This window comes from Colossoma macropomum, unplaced genomic scaffold (genome assembly GCF_904425465.1).
Source record: "Colossoma macropomum unplaced genomic scaffold, Colossoma_macropomum, whole genome shotgun sequence".
NCBI lineage: Eukaryota > Metazoa > Chordata > Actinopteri > Characiformes > Serrasalmidae > Colossoma > Colossoma macropomum.
This window is the reverse complement of record NW_023494798.1, coordinates 11,818,431-11,834,910: the sequence shown is the minus strand read 5'-3', so window position 1 is coordinate 11,834,910 and position 16,480 is coordinate 11,818,431. Positions and strand designations below refer to the sequence as shown.

Below are 16,480 nucleotides of genomic sequence, written 5' to 3'. Positions count from 1 at the left end.
AAAGAAGTTGGTTTTAGTAAAATAATAATATTTGATGGACAGAAAGTGTGCTGTGTTTTTGAACAGTTAAAGGTGAGAGTTAAACAAGGTGAGCCTCATAGCATCACTGACCTTTTATTTTGATAGCTAGTTGCCTGGTGTGACATTACTGGCTTCTGAGCAGAACTAGACTTCTGCAATTTAATTGGCTCCTCCGGAGGTCTGCAGCTGGAGTCTTTTGACTGTACCTGCGGACCCTCATTCCACGTTAACCATCGGCATGCCAGAAAGGTATGATGGCTCACCAAGTCGGTTTATCATGCAGTGTAGCCTGTACATAGAACATCACCCGGAACAGTTTGTGTCAGAAAGAGATAACATCCACTTCATCATTTCATTATTAACTGAGAAGGCTAAAGTGTGGGCTACAGCTTTATGTTCACAAAATAGTGAAGTGTTGAAATCAGAAATCCAATTCTATGTGTTGTTTAAAGCTGTGTTTGACCACCCCTGAGCTGGCAGAGACATCGGAACTCAATTATGCGAGATTAAACAAGGGAATCGTACAGCGGCAGACTATGTCCAAAAGCGTATAAGAGAGGTTTAAAGAAGGATTTACAAGCCGAAATGGTCTGCCGAGGTAAGAAGATGTACTTGGATCAGTTCATTGAAACCTGCATTGCTTTGGATGGGCTACTGTGAGAAAAGAGACGGCTGAGACCAGCAGCCCTTCCAGAACCCTCCACGGAACAGAGCCAGAACCCATGAAACTGGGCAGAGCACGACAATCAGCAGAAGAAAGACAGCGTATTCGCACAGAGCGCTTGTGCTTCTACTGTGGTCGTGCCGATCATATGCTTGGTACCTGCACCGAAAGTCTTGGCTCAGCTTGGGCGTTGGAGGTGAGTTCGTTGAACTATTCCTTTATCAGAGATAAGAATATGTCCATTATAGTCTGGTTGTCTTTGGGTTCACAGGTTTCAATGTTTTAGCATTGATCGATTCCGGAACTTCAGGCATCTTCATTGACTGGAAGCTGGTGGAGTGACACAACATTCCCCTCGAGTGAGTTCAGCCCCCACTCAGACTGCGAGCTGTGGATGATCCCCCCTCAGGAGGGGGTTTAGTGACTGAAAGGACTTGTTCACTAACTATGCGAGTGGAAATGCTGCACGAGGAAAGTATTTCATTTTACACAATACACTCCCCAAAGAATGCAGTTAGTTTAGGTTTCCCATGGTTGGTCCAGCATCAACCCATGATAGCTTGGGGAGAAAGAGGAATTGTTCAGTGGGGTTTTCAGATCTGTATTCCCAGCCACCTTGGTGGAAAGCCCAGATGTTTTAACTTCCTTTAACGTGCCTCCGAATTACTCTGGGTTCAGTGAAGTATTTTCCAAGTCCAAGGTTAATGAAGTACCACCACACCAACCAGGAGATTGTGCTATTGAACTGTTTCCAGGAACTTTACCCTCTAAGAATACAATTTATCCTTCATCACAACCAGAGCCTGAGGCATTAGATGAGTTAACTGATGAAGCACTAAAACTGGGGTACACTCGTCCCTCTGCCTCCCCTGCTGCAGCCAGCTTCTTCATTGAAAAGAAGGATGGAGGATTACGTCCTTGTATTGATTATAGGGGTTTGAATTCAATCACTGTCAAGTATTACTATCCTTTACCATTTGTTCCTGCGACCCTGGAACAATTAATGGGAGTTACGGTGTTTACCAAACTAGATCTGAAAAGCTTATATAACCTGATCGGAATAAGGGAGTGGCACGAATAGAAAACTGCCTGCGTGATCTCTTGGGGGCACTATGAACATTCAGTAATGCCATATGGCCTGGCTAATGCACTCTCGCTGTTCCAAGCCTTCATAAATGATGTTCTAAGAGACATGCTCGATTGCTGGGTGATAGTGTACATTGATGATATTCTAGTCTATTCACACTCCTTGGAGGAACATCAACAACACGTCAAACAAGTCCTTGAGTGACTGTTGGAACATAACCTTTATGTAAAAGCTGATAAATGTAAATTCCACAAGGACAAGATTTCATTTCTGGGTTATGTGTTGGAGAAAGGGGGAATGTTTCTCCGGATGAAAGCAAGGTAAATGCTGTTGTGCAATGGCCAAAACGCCACACTACCAAGGAATTGCAAAGATTTTTAGTTTTTGCAAACTTTTATCGCTGGTTTATTCAAGGTTTCAGCTCAGTGGCTGCACGTCTAACATCCTTGTTACGAGGCCACAGTAAGAATTTGCAGTAGGATAGTCAAGCTGAAGAGGCCTTTACAAGCTTAAGGAATCGATTCATGTCAGCTCCTATTTTGAAGCATCCAGATTCTACCCAGCTCTTTGTAGTGGAGGTAGATGCTTCCATCACAAAGGTTTGGTTATCTGGCTAAACTCCTTCCATGTGTGTTCTACTCACGCAAATTGACTGGGGCAGAATGCAACTATGATGTGGGAATTATTAGCCATTAGAAATTAGCATTTGAAGAATAGAGACACTGGCTCGAGGGGGGTCAACATCCATTTGTAGTTTTAACTGACTACTGCAATCTAGAATATATTAGAGATGCAAAATGTTAAACTCCCAGACAAGCATGTTGGGCTTTTTCTTTTTTTATATTTTTATTTTTTTACTTGATTTGACTTTACTGTTAATTACCTTCCAGGATCTAAGAACACTAACACTGATGCTTTGTCCCGTCTTTGGGAACTAGACCACGCACCCACGAGTTGGGATGTTTCTAATTTTGTTAAAGCTTGCAGTAATTGTGCTCAAGCTAAATCACCACGTCAGTTACCTGCCGGTCTGTTGGAGCACTTGCCCATTCCACTCAGACCATGGTCCCATGTGAGTATTGACTTCATGACTGATCTCCCTAGTTCACAAGGCTACACAACTATATTAGTGGTTTTTGATCGATTCTCTAAGTCTTGCAGATTGGTCCTGATGAAGAAACTGCCAACAGCTATGGAAACTGCAGAAGCGTTGTTTCATCAGGTCTTCCGATTCTATGGTCTACCGGAAGACAGAGTATCTGACAGGGGCCCCCAGTTCACATCACACGTATGGAAAGTACTTTGCAAACAACTCAACATTAATGTTAGTCTCACTTCAGGGTATCGTCTGCAGTTGAATGGGCAGGCAGAGCGACTTAACCAAGAAACAGGGCACTTTCTAAGATCATATTGTGGAAGGTCACAAAATGATTGGTCTTGCTTTTTACCATGGGCAGAATATACGCAGAACTCCCTTATTTGCTCCTCCACTGGTTTAATTCCCTTTCAGTGTGTTCTAGGCTTTCAACCACCATTATTCCCTTGGTCAGGAGAGCCATAGGAGGAGTAAGCAAGCTTGGGAGGAGGTGCATGTAAGACTTCAAAGGGGAGTTTGTAGACAAAAAGTGCAGGCTGATTTTCACAGCTGTAGAATTAACCCCTTTCGTCCTGGACAAATGGTATGGCTATTCACTCACGATCTAGTAAAAATTACCATGTAAGAAGCTTAGTCCTAAACACTTACGCCCGTCTTATACAGGTTAGAGATGCCTTCTTTTTAATGCATATCCCCCACCTTTCCATGTCTTTGTTAAAACCATAGATATACATATGTAGATGGCGTGTTGGGTCCAGCCAGGCATGTCAACAGGTTTGTCAAAAATTCTACATAATTCATGGGAGATGCAAAGTCATTTGGTGTTTGATGTGAAATGGTTAATCATAGAGAAACTTAAAAACTTGTATTATCTTTACAACTGTAGTAATAAGAACCAGGGGTTGCAATATCTACAACACAAATACAGCCATTTTATGTACTATGCAAATTGAGCAGTGAGCCTGAACACTTTATGTTTAAAAACTACTTGTTTTAGTATACAATACTGATAATGGTAAAATAAAAGAATAAAAATATTTTTTTTGCTGATGTTTTATCTTACAACCCTCTGCCTGCACCTCTCTGCCCTGAATGGTTAAAAAAGAAAAATGATCTCAAAACACTGTTTCAGGTCTCAGGCAGTGTATTCCTAACCCTTGTGGGGTGTTCATGTGTTTGTTTCTCAGTGGGTCTGGTGGACCCACCGCATTACTGTTTTTTTTTTAATCAATACTTGATTTGGAAAATTTCTCTAGAATAGAGCATTTCACATCAAACCACTCTGAATGTCTTTGTTAAAATCTTAATGATTTAATAATGCAGAAAGTTAGAAAAATCTGTGGAAATACTCTAGAAAGTTAGAAATTATTTCAAGACTTAGATGATTCAACAAATGGCCCTCATTAATAAAAGTTGCGTACTGTCAGTTCTGATGGTTAAATGAGCATACACAAATCTCACCAGCATTTTTTGTCACTTGATATGTGTGCAGGGAAATCTAGAATACGAGTGGATGTATTTATTTTACATGCACTCGGTGTAAACAAATGCTAGAGAGAAGAATGTTCATAGGACATAGAGAACTCCAGCTTAGACCTTCCTTATATGGGCATAAGAGCATGACGCAGACTACACTTTTGTGGTAAGCCACGTATAAGAAATTGGGAAAATGCCCCGTTACCGCTGGCTGTGTAGCTCCTATCAATTGCAGTTGATGAACGTCGGATTTAGAATGCAGACGGGGGACTTTTGTAAAACGTAACCCGACAACTGTTTAGATTGGTTGTATGAAAAAAATAATCCCCCACCCAGACGTGCCTCTGACGATAGGGTGTACGAAGATGCTGATTGTTCAATGAATTCCCATAATTTTCAATGAATGAGTCAAAAAATGTGCTTTTGTTGCTGCCGTGGAGCATCCGGGATATAAATATGCTGACCAGACCAACTACTAGCCGCTTCCATTGGTGCTTTGTCGGACGACGAGCCTCCATCATCACGTTACTGCTGTTTATGAGACACTAGCAAACATTTCCTAACCTCGCACATTAACTCAAGAAAAGATGATTTTTAAAAAGGCATTTTAATAATTACGTTCCAAGCTACAGTGGGCTGGGACCGCAAAGATCCTGTTTTCTAAGTGCTCTTTCCATTTATTTAACCTCTCTGAAAGGCGCACATAGGCTGTTGTAAACGACCACCCTGCTGATGGATTTTCCTTCACAGTAAGTTACAGGCATGTTTTAGATGTGCAAATGTAATATCTTAGGGACACAATCGTGCAGCAGCCAGCACAAATGGAAGGATGTACCGCTCCAGGGCTGTGTGATTCCAGGGCACCCAGTCAGTATTTCTAACTTAAATGCCTCCATACACTTATTCCAGTTGTCCATTTAGTAGTAAGAGTAAAACTTAAAACACTGGTGGTACAAAAAATGAGGATCAAAAAGAAAAAAATAGATACAGTAACATCACAATAATGTATTTAACTGCTCAGCTTACAAGTTGTTGCCTCCAACCCTAACTGGATCAAGGTGGGTGTGATCATCCTTTATTTCTCTCTGCCTCAGTCAATTTCCTGTCACCTGTGATTCCGTAATTCTCATGTAAAAACAGATTTAGTGAGTCGCAATATCCACCACAGAGGACTTCAAAAAGTATACTGTTAGGTGGTTAAACTTTTATGCATATCAATAAAAAATTGCTTTGAGAATGAGCTAAAACGTTTTCTACCTAAAACATATCAACTACAGGCTTTAGAAACATCATAAATGGTGTTTTACTGCTTCTCTTGCACCCATAAAATGTTTTTGCTGAGATGACAGGCAATTTGAAAAGGCAGAACTCCTGTAATGAATGAAATATCATTGGAAAGGTCAGGATGTCCTCTACATGATGGACCAGGTTTCAGCACTGTAGCTTATATGGTTTTGAAATATCCCTTGGACGCTCATGACCCCACTGAAGACAAAGAATAAATTCCCAGGTCTTATGAGGATATAACGATAAAGCATTGCCCATTTAAATGTGTAAGCACACACTACTTCATCTTCTGATTGGTCAGGGGCTCAAGCTGTTCATGTCTGATTGGTCTGAATGGTCACGCCCTCAGAGTTAAATCCTGTCGGCGAGCCTTTAGCAGGTAGGTACACCTATAAAATACATGAAGTGTTTTTTGCTGGTACTAATGTGGTACTGAAGTGGACACTTCATTCATTTTATTTCATATTCTTTCTCTCCATCAGTTTAAAGAATCACTGAAATGTGTTGATAAATGTGATCAAACATTACTTTTCTTTAAAAAAAAAATCCTCTTAATCTCTTTAACTCTTTTTACACAATGGATTATTGGCCAGTGTTCAGTCGAGAAGCGAAAAGGGAACTCAGCACTTTTCCTCATCTTCTGTGCCCCCCACCCCCGCGGACCCTGTTCAAAGTTAAATGGACTAGTTCTTTAGTTCTGTGTTCATGGTCTGTCCGTTTACTCACTGTGCTTGAGTAGCTGCAGAGTACTTGGCCTTGTTTGTCTCCACACTTGTTTTGGCTAGGATTTGCCTGTGTTGGCCGTTTATTGATTTTATCCCATTTATTTGTATAAAACCAAAAACCTTATTTTTTTCTGTTGACTTTGTCTCTTTGTTCACAGCTCGTCCACCTGCTCCAGCTCTAAGAGCATCTCCTTCCACAGCGACTTCAGCCAGAGCATCTCTACGGCCGCAAAATGGTCAGGTGTCCCGCCCTGCTTCTGTGGTGTGTTTATGATGCTTGTCTATTGTTTTATTATGAGATATAAACAAGGCAGCTGTGTTTCGTCCCGTTTCGTTTTTTTTTTATTGGTGACGAAAATTTTACTCGTCATGGGCACCAGAACCAGGCTTTTAATCACCGACACTCTACACTTTGTTATCACAGTTTTACCTTTTTATATTAATTGTAATTTTTGTAACACAAATAATAGTTTCTTCTAAAATTCTATGAGTGTGTGTGTGTGTGTGCTTGTGTGTGTTTGTGTGTGTGTGTGTTTGTGTGTGTTTTAGATGCAGTTATGTGTAGTCAGACGAGCCTCTGAATGTTTACCTCTCAGAGTGTGACGGTGGAGTATCACACCTACTCATCACCAGACTGGAGAAATGGTAGAAAATAATCATAATCATACTGATCAATAATGAAGGGAAATTCTCCTGTGTTTTCAAAAGTTCTGCATACCTGAATCATTGCAGTGTAAACAGTCATTCAGAGTAGTTTGGTGTTAAATGGTTTGTTGTAAATAAATTTAACCATTTAGATTTCTTTACAGTGGTGGTGATGGGAACCAGGGGTTGTGATGTCTAAAGTGCAAGTATAGGCAATTTATTTACTTTTCAATGGAGCAGGACCAGATGACTAGACCTCCGTTGCCTTACAACACCTGCAACACCCTCCACTATAAAAGCATTTAAAAAGTCATTTTAGTCCCAAACTAATAGACCCACATCTCAAAACTATTGTAAAACAGTGTCTCAGGCATCAGAAAGCGTATTCATAACCATTTCATGTAGAAACTTTCTGTGAAGGAGCTTTAAGCTCTTCAGACGTCTGGTCCGTTTCAACGCCACTGTGATCAATTCTGACTTTGGAAGTTTCTCCAGAACGGAGCATTTTACACCAAACTTCTCAGAATAACTTTGGTCACAAATAAATTTTGAATAATTGGTGGACTTCTCCCTAGTTTCAGTTTCAGAGGCATACACAAACGGGGAGTCACTGCCAAATATGAAAAATAACATTTTAATCATATCAGAGAAATAATTATATGTGTAATATAATTATTTATAAATATAATATATGTGTCATACTCAAGATCTGTTATCATCATCTTAGCCATGGACTGATTCAGAAGATGTTACTTCATCTCATCGTCAGACAACAAGCTACCAACCAGCTCAGAGGTTTTTGTGTTAAAGCAGTGAATCTGCTTTGTGTAATATACATGGACTCTTTACTGAGATCCTGCTAGAAGGCTTCCCAGCCTGGGTTCTAGACTGTTGGCTGTAGTTACAGTTCTGCTATTTGTCTATAACAGTTTGGCATCCGTGCTCGGACTAATCATCATTCAGATGGGATTTTGACTTTAGTAAGAAAAGAAATTAAGGTCATGATTATTGGCAATCATAAATAATGCAATATTTCAGCAGCATATTAATAACCTATAATTCTTTGATGTGGATTGTTGTGTAAATTGTATTTGCACAGTATTTATAACCTTCTGAATATTTTCAGTAAAGTCACAATTTATTTCCATGTTGTAAACATGTAGCTCTTTTATTTCTATTTGTACTTACTTGGTCAATGAGTGGTAAAGCTTTCAAAATCATAATAAAAAAATCTTTTTTTAAAAGGATGTGAAGTGCATTTATGTATCTGCAAGAATTTATTCAACTTATTTCATTTATTATATTACTTGCATAGCTGTCATATAGGTATGAATTAATTTTAAACTAGATCATTGAATTTTTCACCAAGACAATGTCAGTTGGTGCAACCAAACATAAAAAATAATAATCAGTTCATATTTAATCAAATTTATATTTATACAGTAGTCTTTGTATTTGGACACCAATTTAAACCTTTGTTCTTACAATGTATGTATAAAAGTTCATTTCAAGTATACAAACATTTATTATTACAATAATAACAAATTTATTTATTTTTATGGTTTTCCTGGGGACAAACCACCTGACTGACAAACTGAAACTCATAGTCATAAAAGGGCCACTGACCTTGGTTTTGAACATAAAGGTCACTTAGGGTCTTATTTAGGTCACCACTCTTTCTTAAGAACATGTTAGAATACACTGCTGTTAATTTTGCTGCATCACATGACACCTCATTTTTGTAGGTTTATCAAAATTTCATATGCAACTTCTGACTGTCTTACAGTTAGCAAGCCTGAGATATAACTGTGCTAAAGCTACATACCTGCATAGTGACATTTTACAACACCCTCCTGCATTACATCCTCTCAGAGTTTGAAGAAGGAATAGTACCGAAAAACAGGACGTTATCCAGATGATAATGTAGTTCCTTTTAAGATTAAATGTTTAAATTAGGTATATTCATGCAGTTCTACTAAACTGCTTTATAAACACATTTATGTAGCTTATTAACATAATTTGAAGCAAGTATATGAAGATTTTGGCCTGTATTTGAGGAAACCATTTAGGTGACTATTTGCTTCCCAGGCTTATTAGCACTGTTAGCCTAGCAGCTCTAATACTACACTAAAGAAGCAGAACTTGGACATCAAACATGTCTTTGTTTAATGACTGTATTTGGAGTAAGCAGAAAATCATAAGAGTCATTATTGGTGTGCTGTGCATTTGAGGCTGTTATGTATAATAAATCAATTATGATGGTTTGTTTACCTGTGAAGAATTTCTGATTCATTCTAAGAAAACATGAAGATGACGAGGTGGACCAGGATATGACAGGGTGGACAAGAACATTTCATATGTACAACAAGGGCAGTAGTTTCATTAACAGTGTGTCCATAATAAATACCTAAGCTTATATTTGAGGGTGGAGAGTGACTCTGGGTGAGTGAGAGACTGAATGTGTCTGTGTTTTGGTCATGCTGACTATTTAAGTGCTCTTGTTGCAGTGTGATGAGTGACAGGACGAAGAATTAACCTGTTCTAAAAACCTTGACATAACAGTTTGACTCCTTTAACATCAGTAGTTTAACAGTTAATAGAAACTATTAATTTATATAAAAAACCAAGAACAACAACAAGAAAACAACAAACACATGACATGTATATGTCCACCCTAATGTGCATGCGTCCACCCTGTCATGGCAACATGCATGATAGAAAATTTTAAAAGTTGCATTATTTAAGTTACACTTAAAAGAGACATTCAACTTAACCATGAGCACCTCAGACATGTCAAAATCCACATCAGAGAAAATAGTATAAAATGTACAAAATGTATTTTAAAGTGAAGGTTAAATTTCTTATATATTCATAATAATGTGTTCATTTAGAGTGGAAGATGAACTGGTTCAACAAGCTATAAAAACTGCTCAGTGTTTCCACTGTTCATCTCCATCTTGCCTTTTACATTCTTTGGGGACAATTTCCTGTAAGACACAGCAGGATTAAGACTCTGAGTTGATTCCACTTGTAGAGCTATTTTACAGGAAATACAGTCTAAATCTCCTTTACACAGAGCTACTGTGTTAATCTCTCTGTAAGATGACTTTAAACTCCCATTAAAGGTTCATTCACTAAATCAGGGTCTAATTTGTGTTTAATTTATATAACAAATTAGCCATGAATGTAATACTTGTTGCACAAAAACAAACAGGTCAGAGCCCCTCCAGTCCACCATCAACATACTGAGTGAGTGTGTGAGAGCAGCGGGACTGGCACTACTGTTTACATCTGTTACTCGCAACATGCACTTTATGGACTGCTGCTCTACATACTTGCACATACACACATGTAACTTTAATTTTTCTTTCAACTTTGCACATATAACTGTCCTTTTTTCTGTTGTTTCTAGTGTATTTCTACTTATTCTGTGTATTAAATATATATTTTTTATATTTCTATTTTTAAGATTATATTTGGTGAATGGAGGAACAGCAAAGTAAGAATTTCATTGTACAGTGTAACTGCCTGTTTCTGCTGTGCATATGACAATAAAACTCTTGAATCTTGAATCTGGCAGCACCAACTTCCACAGTTCACCATAGTACATAATATGTCAATGTAGTAGTAAGAGTGACAGTTCATAATAAGAGATAAGTTCTGTCAGTTACTGAGGGGCGAAGCTGTTCAGAGCTTTATACGCTAGTACCAGAATTTTGTCCAGCTGAGGTCATCGGTGATCTGCAGACCACAGAACTTGGGGATTTCGACTCTCCACAGATTTGAAGTTCACAATCATCTCTTTCTTCATGCTGTAGTGCTTTGATTCTGACTGGCTGGAGGGTTTGGTGTAATGGTAGAATTATACAGTCTAACTTACACAAGTCTAGAACTGTGGTTTACAAAGAGGTGGTTCTGTAGGTGATGTGAAAGTGTGTCAAAGACAAACAAGCCAAAGCAAGTTCAGCTTGTGACTGACACCCATCCAGGGTTTCCCTTTATTGTACAGGAATCCAAGCATTTAATATGTTAGTGTTTCATGTAAAGTTTAAACTGCTTCTTTTTATCCAGTCTGACCGTTTTAACATGTAAAGAATGGACTTCATTAGTTTAGATTACCCTCAAAATAGGGAGAGTTATTTGGGAAAGATGCACTGCTGCTGAAACGTTTAGGCAACAAGCAGCACTTCAGCTCAATAAATGAGCAGATAAAGTTCTGTAGCTGATCTCTAACGTATCTGCCTTAGACTGCATCGTGATCAGAGCTTCCTGTCTGCTGAATTAGTAAAAATCAAGCCACTGATCGAGTGTTCAGGAGTTTTACTGAGCTGAGGTGAGATGTGAGTATAATGGACTGGATGTAACAAACACTGTTGTCACGTAACATAAAGATGTTTTGAACTAAAGAACGTTACCAAGGTGAAAGAACGTTCCATAGAACACTAAAGAAGCTGAGAGTCTGAAATCGTTCAGTCGTTCACCGACACCCAAACGAGCAAGCTGCTTTCACTTGAGCTCTCACTCACAGCGAACTACCGGAGTCCTTCTGCTTTAAGATGAAGCTTCCTCTGTTCATCTTCGGCGCTCAGCTGCGGCCAGCGGTTCTTTGTGCCGCCGGCATCTCAGCAGCAGCTGTAACCTCTTGTTTTCTTTTTTACAGGTGGCGGCGGATCCTGGACGGACAGCGGACGACGAGGGACCAAGATGCAGCGACCCAGACGGACGGCTGCGACGGTGAGTTAGCGAGCGGATATTTCTGCTAGCATAGAGCGCAAAGAGAGACACTTGATGTAGAATAACGGCTGCAGAGAGCGAAACTTAGTGCTGCTGATCCTGACAGCGTGTTCTGAACTGCAGCAGTTACAGCTGACGGTGTGTTTTAGTGTCAAACAGGTCTGAGGGGGTTTTGGGGAGAAAGGCTTTTAAAAAATGCACTTTTTATTTAGGTTACCGGTTGAAGACTTTAACAGGCCGAGACTGGGTGATTTTACAGATTTCACTTTTGTTTTGTGTCAGTAACGTTAGCTAACTTTAGCCCAAAGCTAATCAGTTGTTATGTCTGTTACCTAGCAACAGACGATACGTGCAGTCACTTCGTGACAATAATGTGAAAAATGTAAGTCAGTTTTCAGCTCTGTCTCCTCATTATTCACCACCATCACTGTAATATCTTATTAGACGAGTTTTCATCAACATTAACACACGAAGACAATAAGAGGGGACGGTGTAGATCGAGTCTGCAGTGTCTGGGATTTTTAGAAAAACAGAAACATCTCAAAAGTCAACCCACCATTTTGCAGTATAAATAAATGTAACGTCATTATGCTAGTAGTGAACTATGCTGCCTGTCACAGCCCAGATACTAAGCAAATATTGGTCCAATGGCTCGATAAGGTCGACACCCCCTTGACTGTATGCTGGTCCACCCTCAGACCACCCAGATTATTGTCCTGCTTACAAAATCTAATTAGTTTTTAATCTCCACAAACAAATTTTAAATGCATGCAGACTTTTATTTTGGACAATAAAATAAGAAAAATATTACAGGGGAAATATTTAATGACTAGGCCTGATATAATATGATTTTGTTGACAGTGTTGTTGCTGACACTGTGCTAAATTAAAATTCTTTACTAAACTAATTCACAAAAGGCAACAAAAGAAAGAAAGAAAGTAAAGAAAATAAATAATTGACTGTGAGTGGTAAAAAGTGATGAAAAGTGACATTTTGTCTGATACTCTGTTTAACCACCGGTGGGCTGTCTGGAAAACACTGAGCAGAAAGCCATTGGGGTGCCAGTTTTGCCATCAGTGGGCTCTGCTGTTATCTGAGAGTTGTCTAAAAATAATAGCAACAGACGGTTAAAACAGAAGTTAGAGTAACACTGGTGTTGTTCTAAAGTCAGGACAGTATTTAGGAAAATTTGTCTAGTTAGGATGTTTCTGTAATACTGTTTTCTCATCTGGAGTTAGGATAAGATTATGAAGTTAGGAACTGTTGTTCTGTAATAGCTTTTGTCTTGAAGTTGTCATGGTTACTAAACAGATAAGATTTCAGAGTTAAGATGTTTCTGTAATTCGGCCCCAGAGTAACAAACGGTCAGCTCATAGTGACCCTTCAGCTGCTCTTCATTCAGGAGAGTTTTTGAACAGTGCTGCAGATACTCTTTACACTGTAAAGCCCTTCAGGATCCTGAACATGTCAGTTACTATTTAAACTATTGTCCTCAGGAACGGAGGAACACAAGCGGGCCATCTTTTCTTCAGGCTGTGCCCCCATGCCACAGGTGGTCTTTCCTACTTAACAGTTTGAAATGGCTAAAGATCATGAAGATAAAGTTTATTCATACTTGACTACACCAGTGTCCCTGTATTAACCACTTATTTGTCTTTGCTGTAGGAGGTTTCTGTGCTCAGCTGGCAGCAGGTGGTCTTAATTCCACCCCTTTCTTGTGGAGCGCTGGTGAGATTTGAGGTAAAATTCTGCTCTTCACACTGATTAAATGCAAAGAAAGAATTTTTCCCACTAATATCTGATTAGTACTGCAGTCTCCCCTAAACACTTTATTCTCCTCTGTCCCTGTAGCAGCACTGCCAAGCTTTGCACAGAGCAAACAGGATGTTTGCTTACACCTTCTCACAGCCACGTTTTGACAGCGCGAAGGTTCGTTTCAGCTGATTATTTTGCCAATGATACACTTTTCAGCACAGAGAAACACTTTACTGACTGTTGTAGTTTGATTCTGAATGTGACAGTGGTGAAGTTACTGAGATGTTTTCACATGATTCCTGCAGCTGGTGGAGTTGAAGCTCCAACACAAGACCATCTGTGAGGGGCTGGAGTCTGAGCACTGGTGGGTGCTCAGCAACCATTTCTATCATTTGTTCCCGGAGGTGAGACTCAGTTATTGGTGCAGGTTCATAATTTCACTGTGATCATATTTTCTGCCGTCTCTGTCTGTTTTACTACCTTTTTATTTTAACCTCATGGTGTTCACTGATTTTACAGCTTCCTCCTCAGCACTTCGCTACTGTGGCTGCTGTGACCTGCATCAAGGTAAAGCTACAATCTCATTTGGACTGTAAGACTTTTGCTACCAGATTGCCCTGTTTAGATATTTTCATCAACATCTCATCTGCTCATTCAGCGCTTTGGAACATCGATCAGCGAGGCGTCCATCTACCTTCGCACTGAATCAGTGGAGACATCACTGCAGAATGTTACTCTGGTTAGTACTTCACTGTGTAGTTTTGCAGTTGCAGTTAATAGATTGTAACAAAGTAGTTCTGTAAAATTGTGTCCAATTATAAATTTATGCATTTTCAGCATTTCTCTATGTGTGTTTTGCAGCAAACCAAAGTGTCGAAGACACTGAAGATGGTGTCCATTGGTTCAGATGGCTGTTTCAGGACTCATCGGTCCAGCAACACACGGATCCTTGAGACACCGTCACCATTCATGGTTTCCAGCAAACCAAGAGGACCCCCTCCAGGCTTCTAATCACACTCTACATATCTTTGATATCATATATATATTTTAAATTTCTTTATCATAGTAACTGTAGTTTTAGTAATGCTAATTATATTGTTTTTTCTAACATTCTGTGAAAGTGTGTGTGTGTGTGTGTGTGTGTGTGTGTGTGTGTGTGTGTTTTTCAGATGCAGTTTCCTGTGTATCCAGGAGAGCCCCTGAATGTTTACCTCTGAGAGCATGACAGTGGATCATCACATCTACTCATCTCTAGACTGGAGACATGGTATGAAATAATATTTATTTCAAAGGGGAATAACAATAATTGTTCAAAATTTCAGATTTCAATTTGATGTGAAATAGTTTACTGTAGCGAAACGTGAAGATTTAGATTTCTTTATATTGCTGCTGATAGGCACCAGGGTTTGTGATGTCTACAGCGCAGGCATTTTATTTACTATCCAAAGTAGTAAACCAACACGCGTTTTATATGTAATCTTAGTGATAGTAAAATAGTTCTACATCTGAAAAAATAAGATTTTATTAGGGACTATATTGCCTTACAACACCCTGCATGTACCCCTCCACCACAAAAGTATTAAAAAAATTGTTTTAGTCCATGACGTTATCTCAAAACTACTGTGTATGTACAGTGTATTTATAACCATCTGTGTATAATAACTTTCCGTGAGGAAGCTTTCAGAGGCATCAAACTCTTCAGACGTCTGGTTCCACTGTGAACAAAGTTTCTTTAAAACAGTGCATTTCACATCAAACCTCTCAGAATCATTTTGGTTAAATCTTAATTCTTTCATTATAGAGAAATTTAAATTCAAATACTTACCAAAATGTACATCAGTACATGAGAGTTATTTTGTTGACACGTAATTTAATTTTGAGTGTATCTAAATTCTTTTTCTCAGAAGTAAAACCTGTATTTGTGTTTTAAGGTTAAAAGACAGAGATTCAGAGAACTCCATTCAGCGTAAATAACTTTGGGTAAAAGGCGAAAACACCTCCAAATTTAATATTTATGACTCTATCTGGAGCACTTTAGATCTCTCTCTTTTAATCACCCCATCTGTTCTTTCCTCTTCATCTTTTAATATTCACAGATTTCAGAGAATATCACATCTATTAGATTTTATTTAACCATGTTTAGAATATCTTAAGCCCGGTTCAGATGGAATTAGTTTTACATGATGAGGTGGGATAAAGTAACTTTTACTAGCGTTTCTCAGTGATTTTAGTCCCATGTCAGTCATCCATTATAACCGACTGTGTGCTCCCGTGTCAGTAAAGATTCTGGTGCCTTTTATCTTCTGTAAAATGAGCCATAAAAATAACCTCAGGTTATATTAATCCTGTGCAAATCGAAATGTTGGTAAAACAGTATTGTATTTTGTGGAAACTCCACTCCCATCTCTGTCATTTAGCCCGAAATTTCTTATCCTGTGTGAATCGCTCATAAACATTACAGATGTCCTGAGGTAAACTGGCATTGCCCCACCTCCTCATGGAAAACTAAACCCATCTGAATAGAGCTTTACTCTGTCTCTTACTTTCTTTCTTTCTCACTGTGCTTCATTCAGGGTTCCAGTGCATCATTCTTCCTGGATTAGAGGCTCTAGACAGCAGTGATTCCTACATGTCATCAAGGAACTCTGGACAAGAGGACTGTTCAGTTTCTGGACCAGATCAGAGGATGTACGTCGAAGGAAGCCTTGACAAGAAGTGCAGCAAGACCCTTAGAGACATCACCATCAACCATCACTGGACTTTGATCAGCAGCAGCATCACCACTGACATCATCATTATTATCTTAGCCACAGACCCAGGAAGATTAGAGACATCAGGACCCATGAAGAGGAGATCAGTGCCATCATCACCACTGGACATTGTCGTCATCCGATTTTTGTTTTCATCAGCATCACCTCTGCCATCATACTCATTGAGATCTCAGTTATCATCATCATCTTAGCCATGGACTGAGTCAGAAGATATTAATT

The 16,480-nt window shown here is 39.1% G+C and overlaps 1 protein-coding gene across 1 annotated transcript; it reads left to right on the top strand.

The window, feature by feature from the left end:
* Positions 1-606: 606 nt before the first annotated feature.
* LOC118818554 lies at positions 607-14,542 on the top strand. Its single transcript, XM_036585800.1, has 10 exons — positions 607-677; positions 6,515-6,592; positions 11,662-11,735; positions 13,232-13,287; positions 13,401-13,475; positions 13,587-13,664; positions 13,796-13,894; positions 14,010-14,057; positions 14,149-14,229; positions 14,352-14,542. Exons 1-10 carry the CDS (start codon positions 607-609, stop codon positions 14,499-14,501), a joined length of 810 nt encoding a protein of 269 aa, XP_036441693.1. The 3' UTR covers positions 14,502-14,542.
* The last annotated feature ends 1,938 nt before the right edge of the window (positions 14,543-16,480 follow it).

Bases quoted from the DNA above. Each gene is read 5' to 3' on its own strand.
- LOC118818554 (XM_036585800.1), top strand. From the start codon at position 607: ATGGTCTGCCGAGGTAAGAAGATGTACTTGGATCAGTTCATTGAAACC. The intron at 678-6,514 runs GTGAGAAAAGAG...CTTTGTTCACAG, and splicing joins ATTGCTTTGGATGGGCTACT to CTCGTCCACCTGCTCCAGCT. The intron at 13,895-14,009 runs GTGAGACTCAGT...CTGATTTTACAG, and splicing joins TCTATCATTTGTTCCCGGAG to CTTCCTCCTCAGCACTTCGC.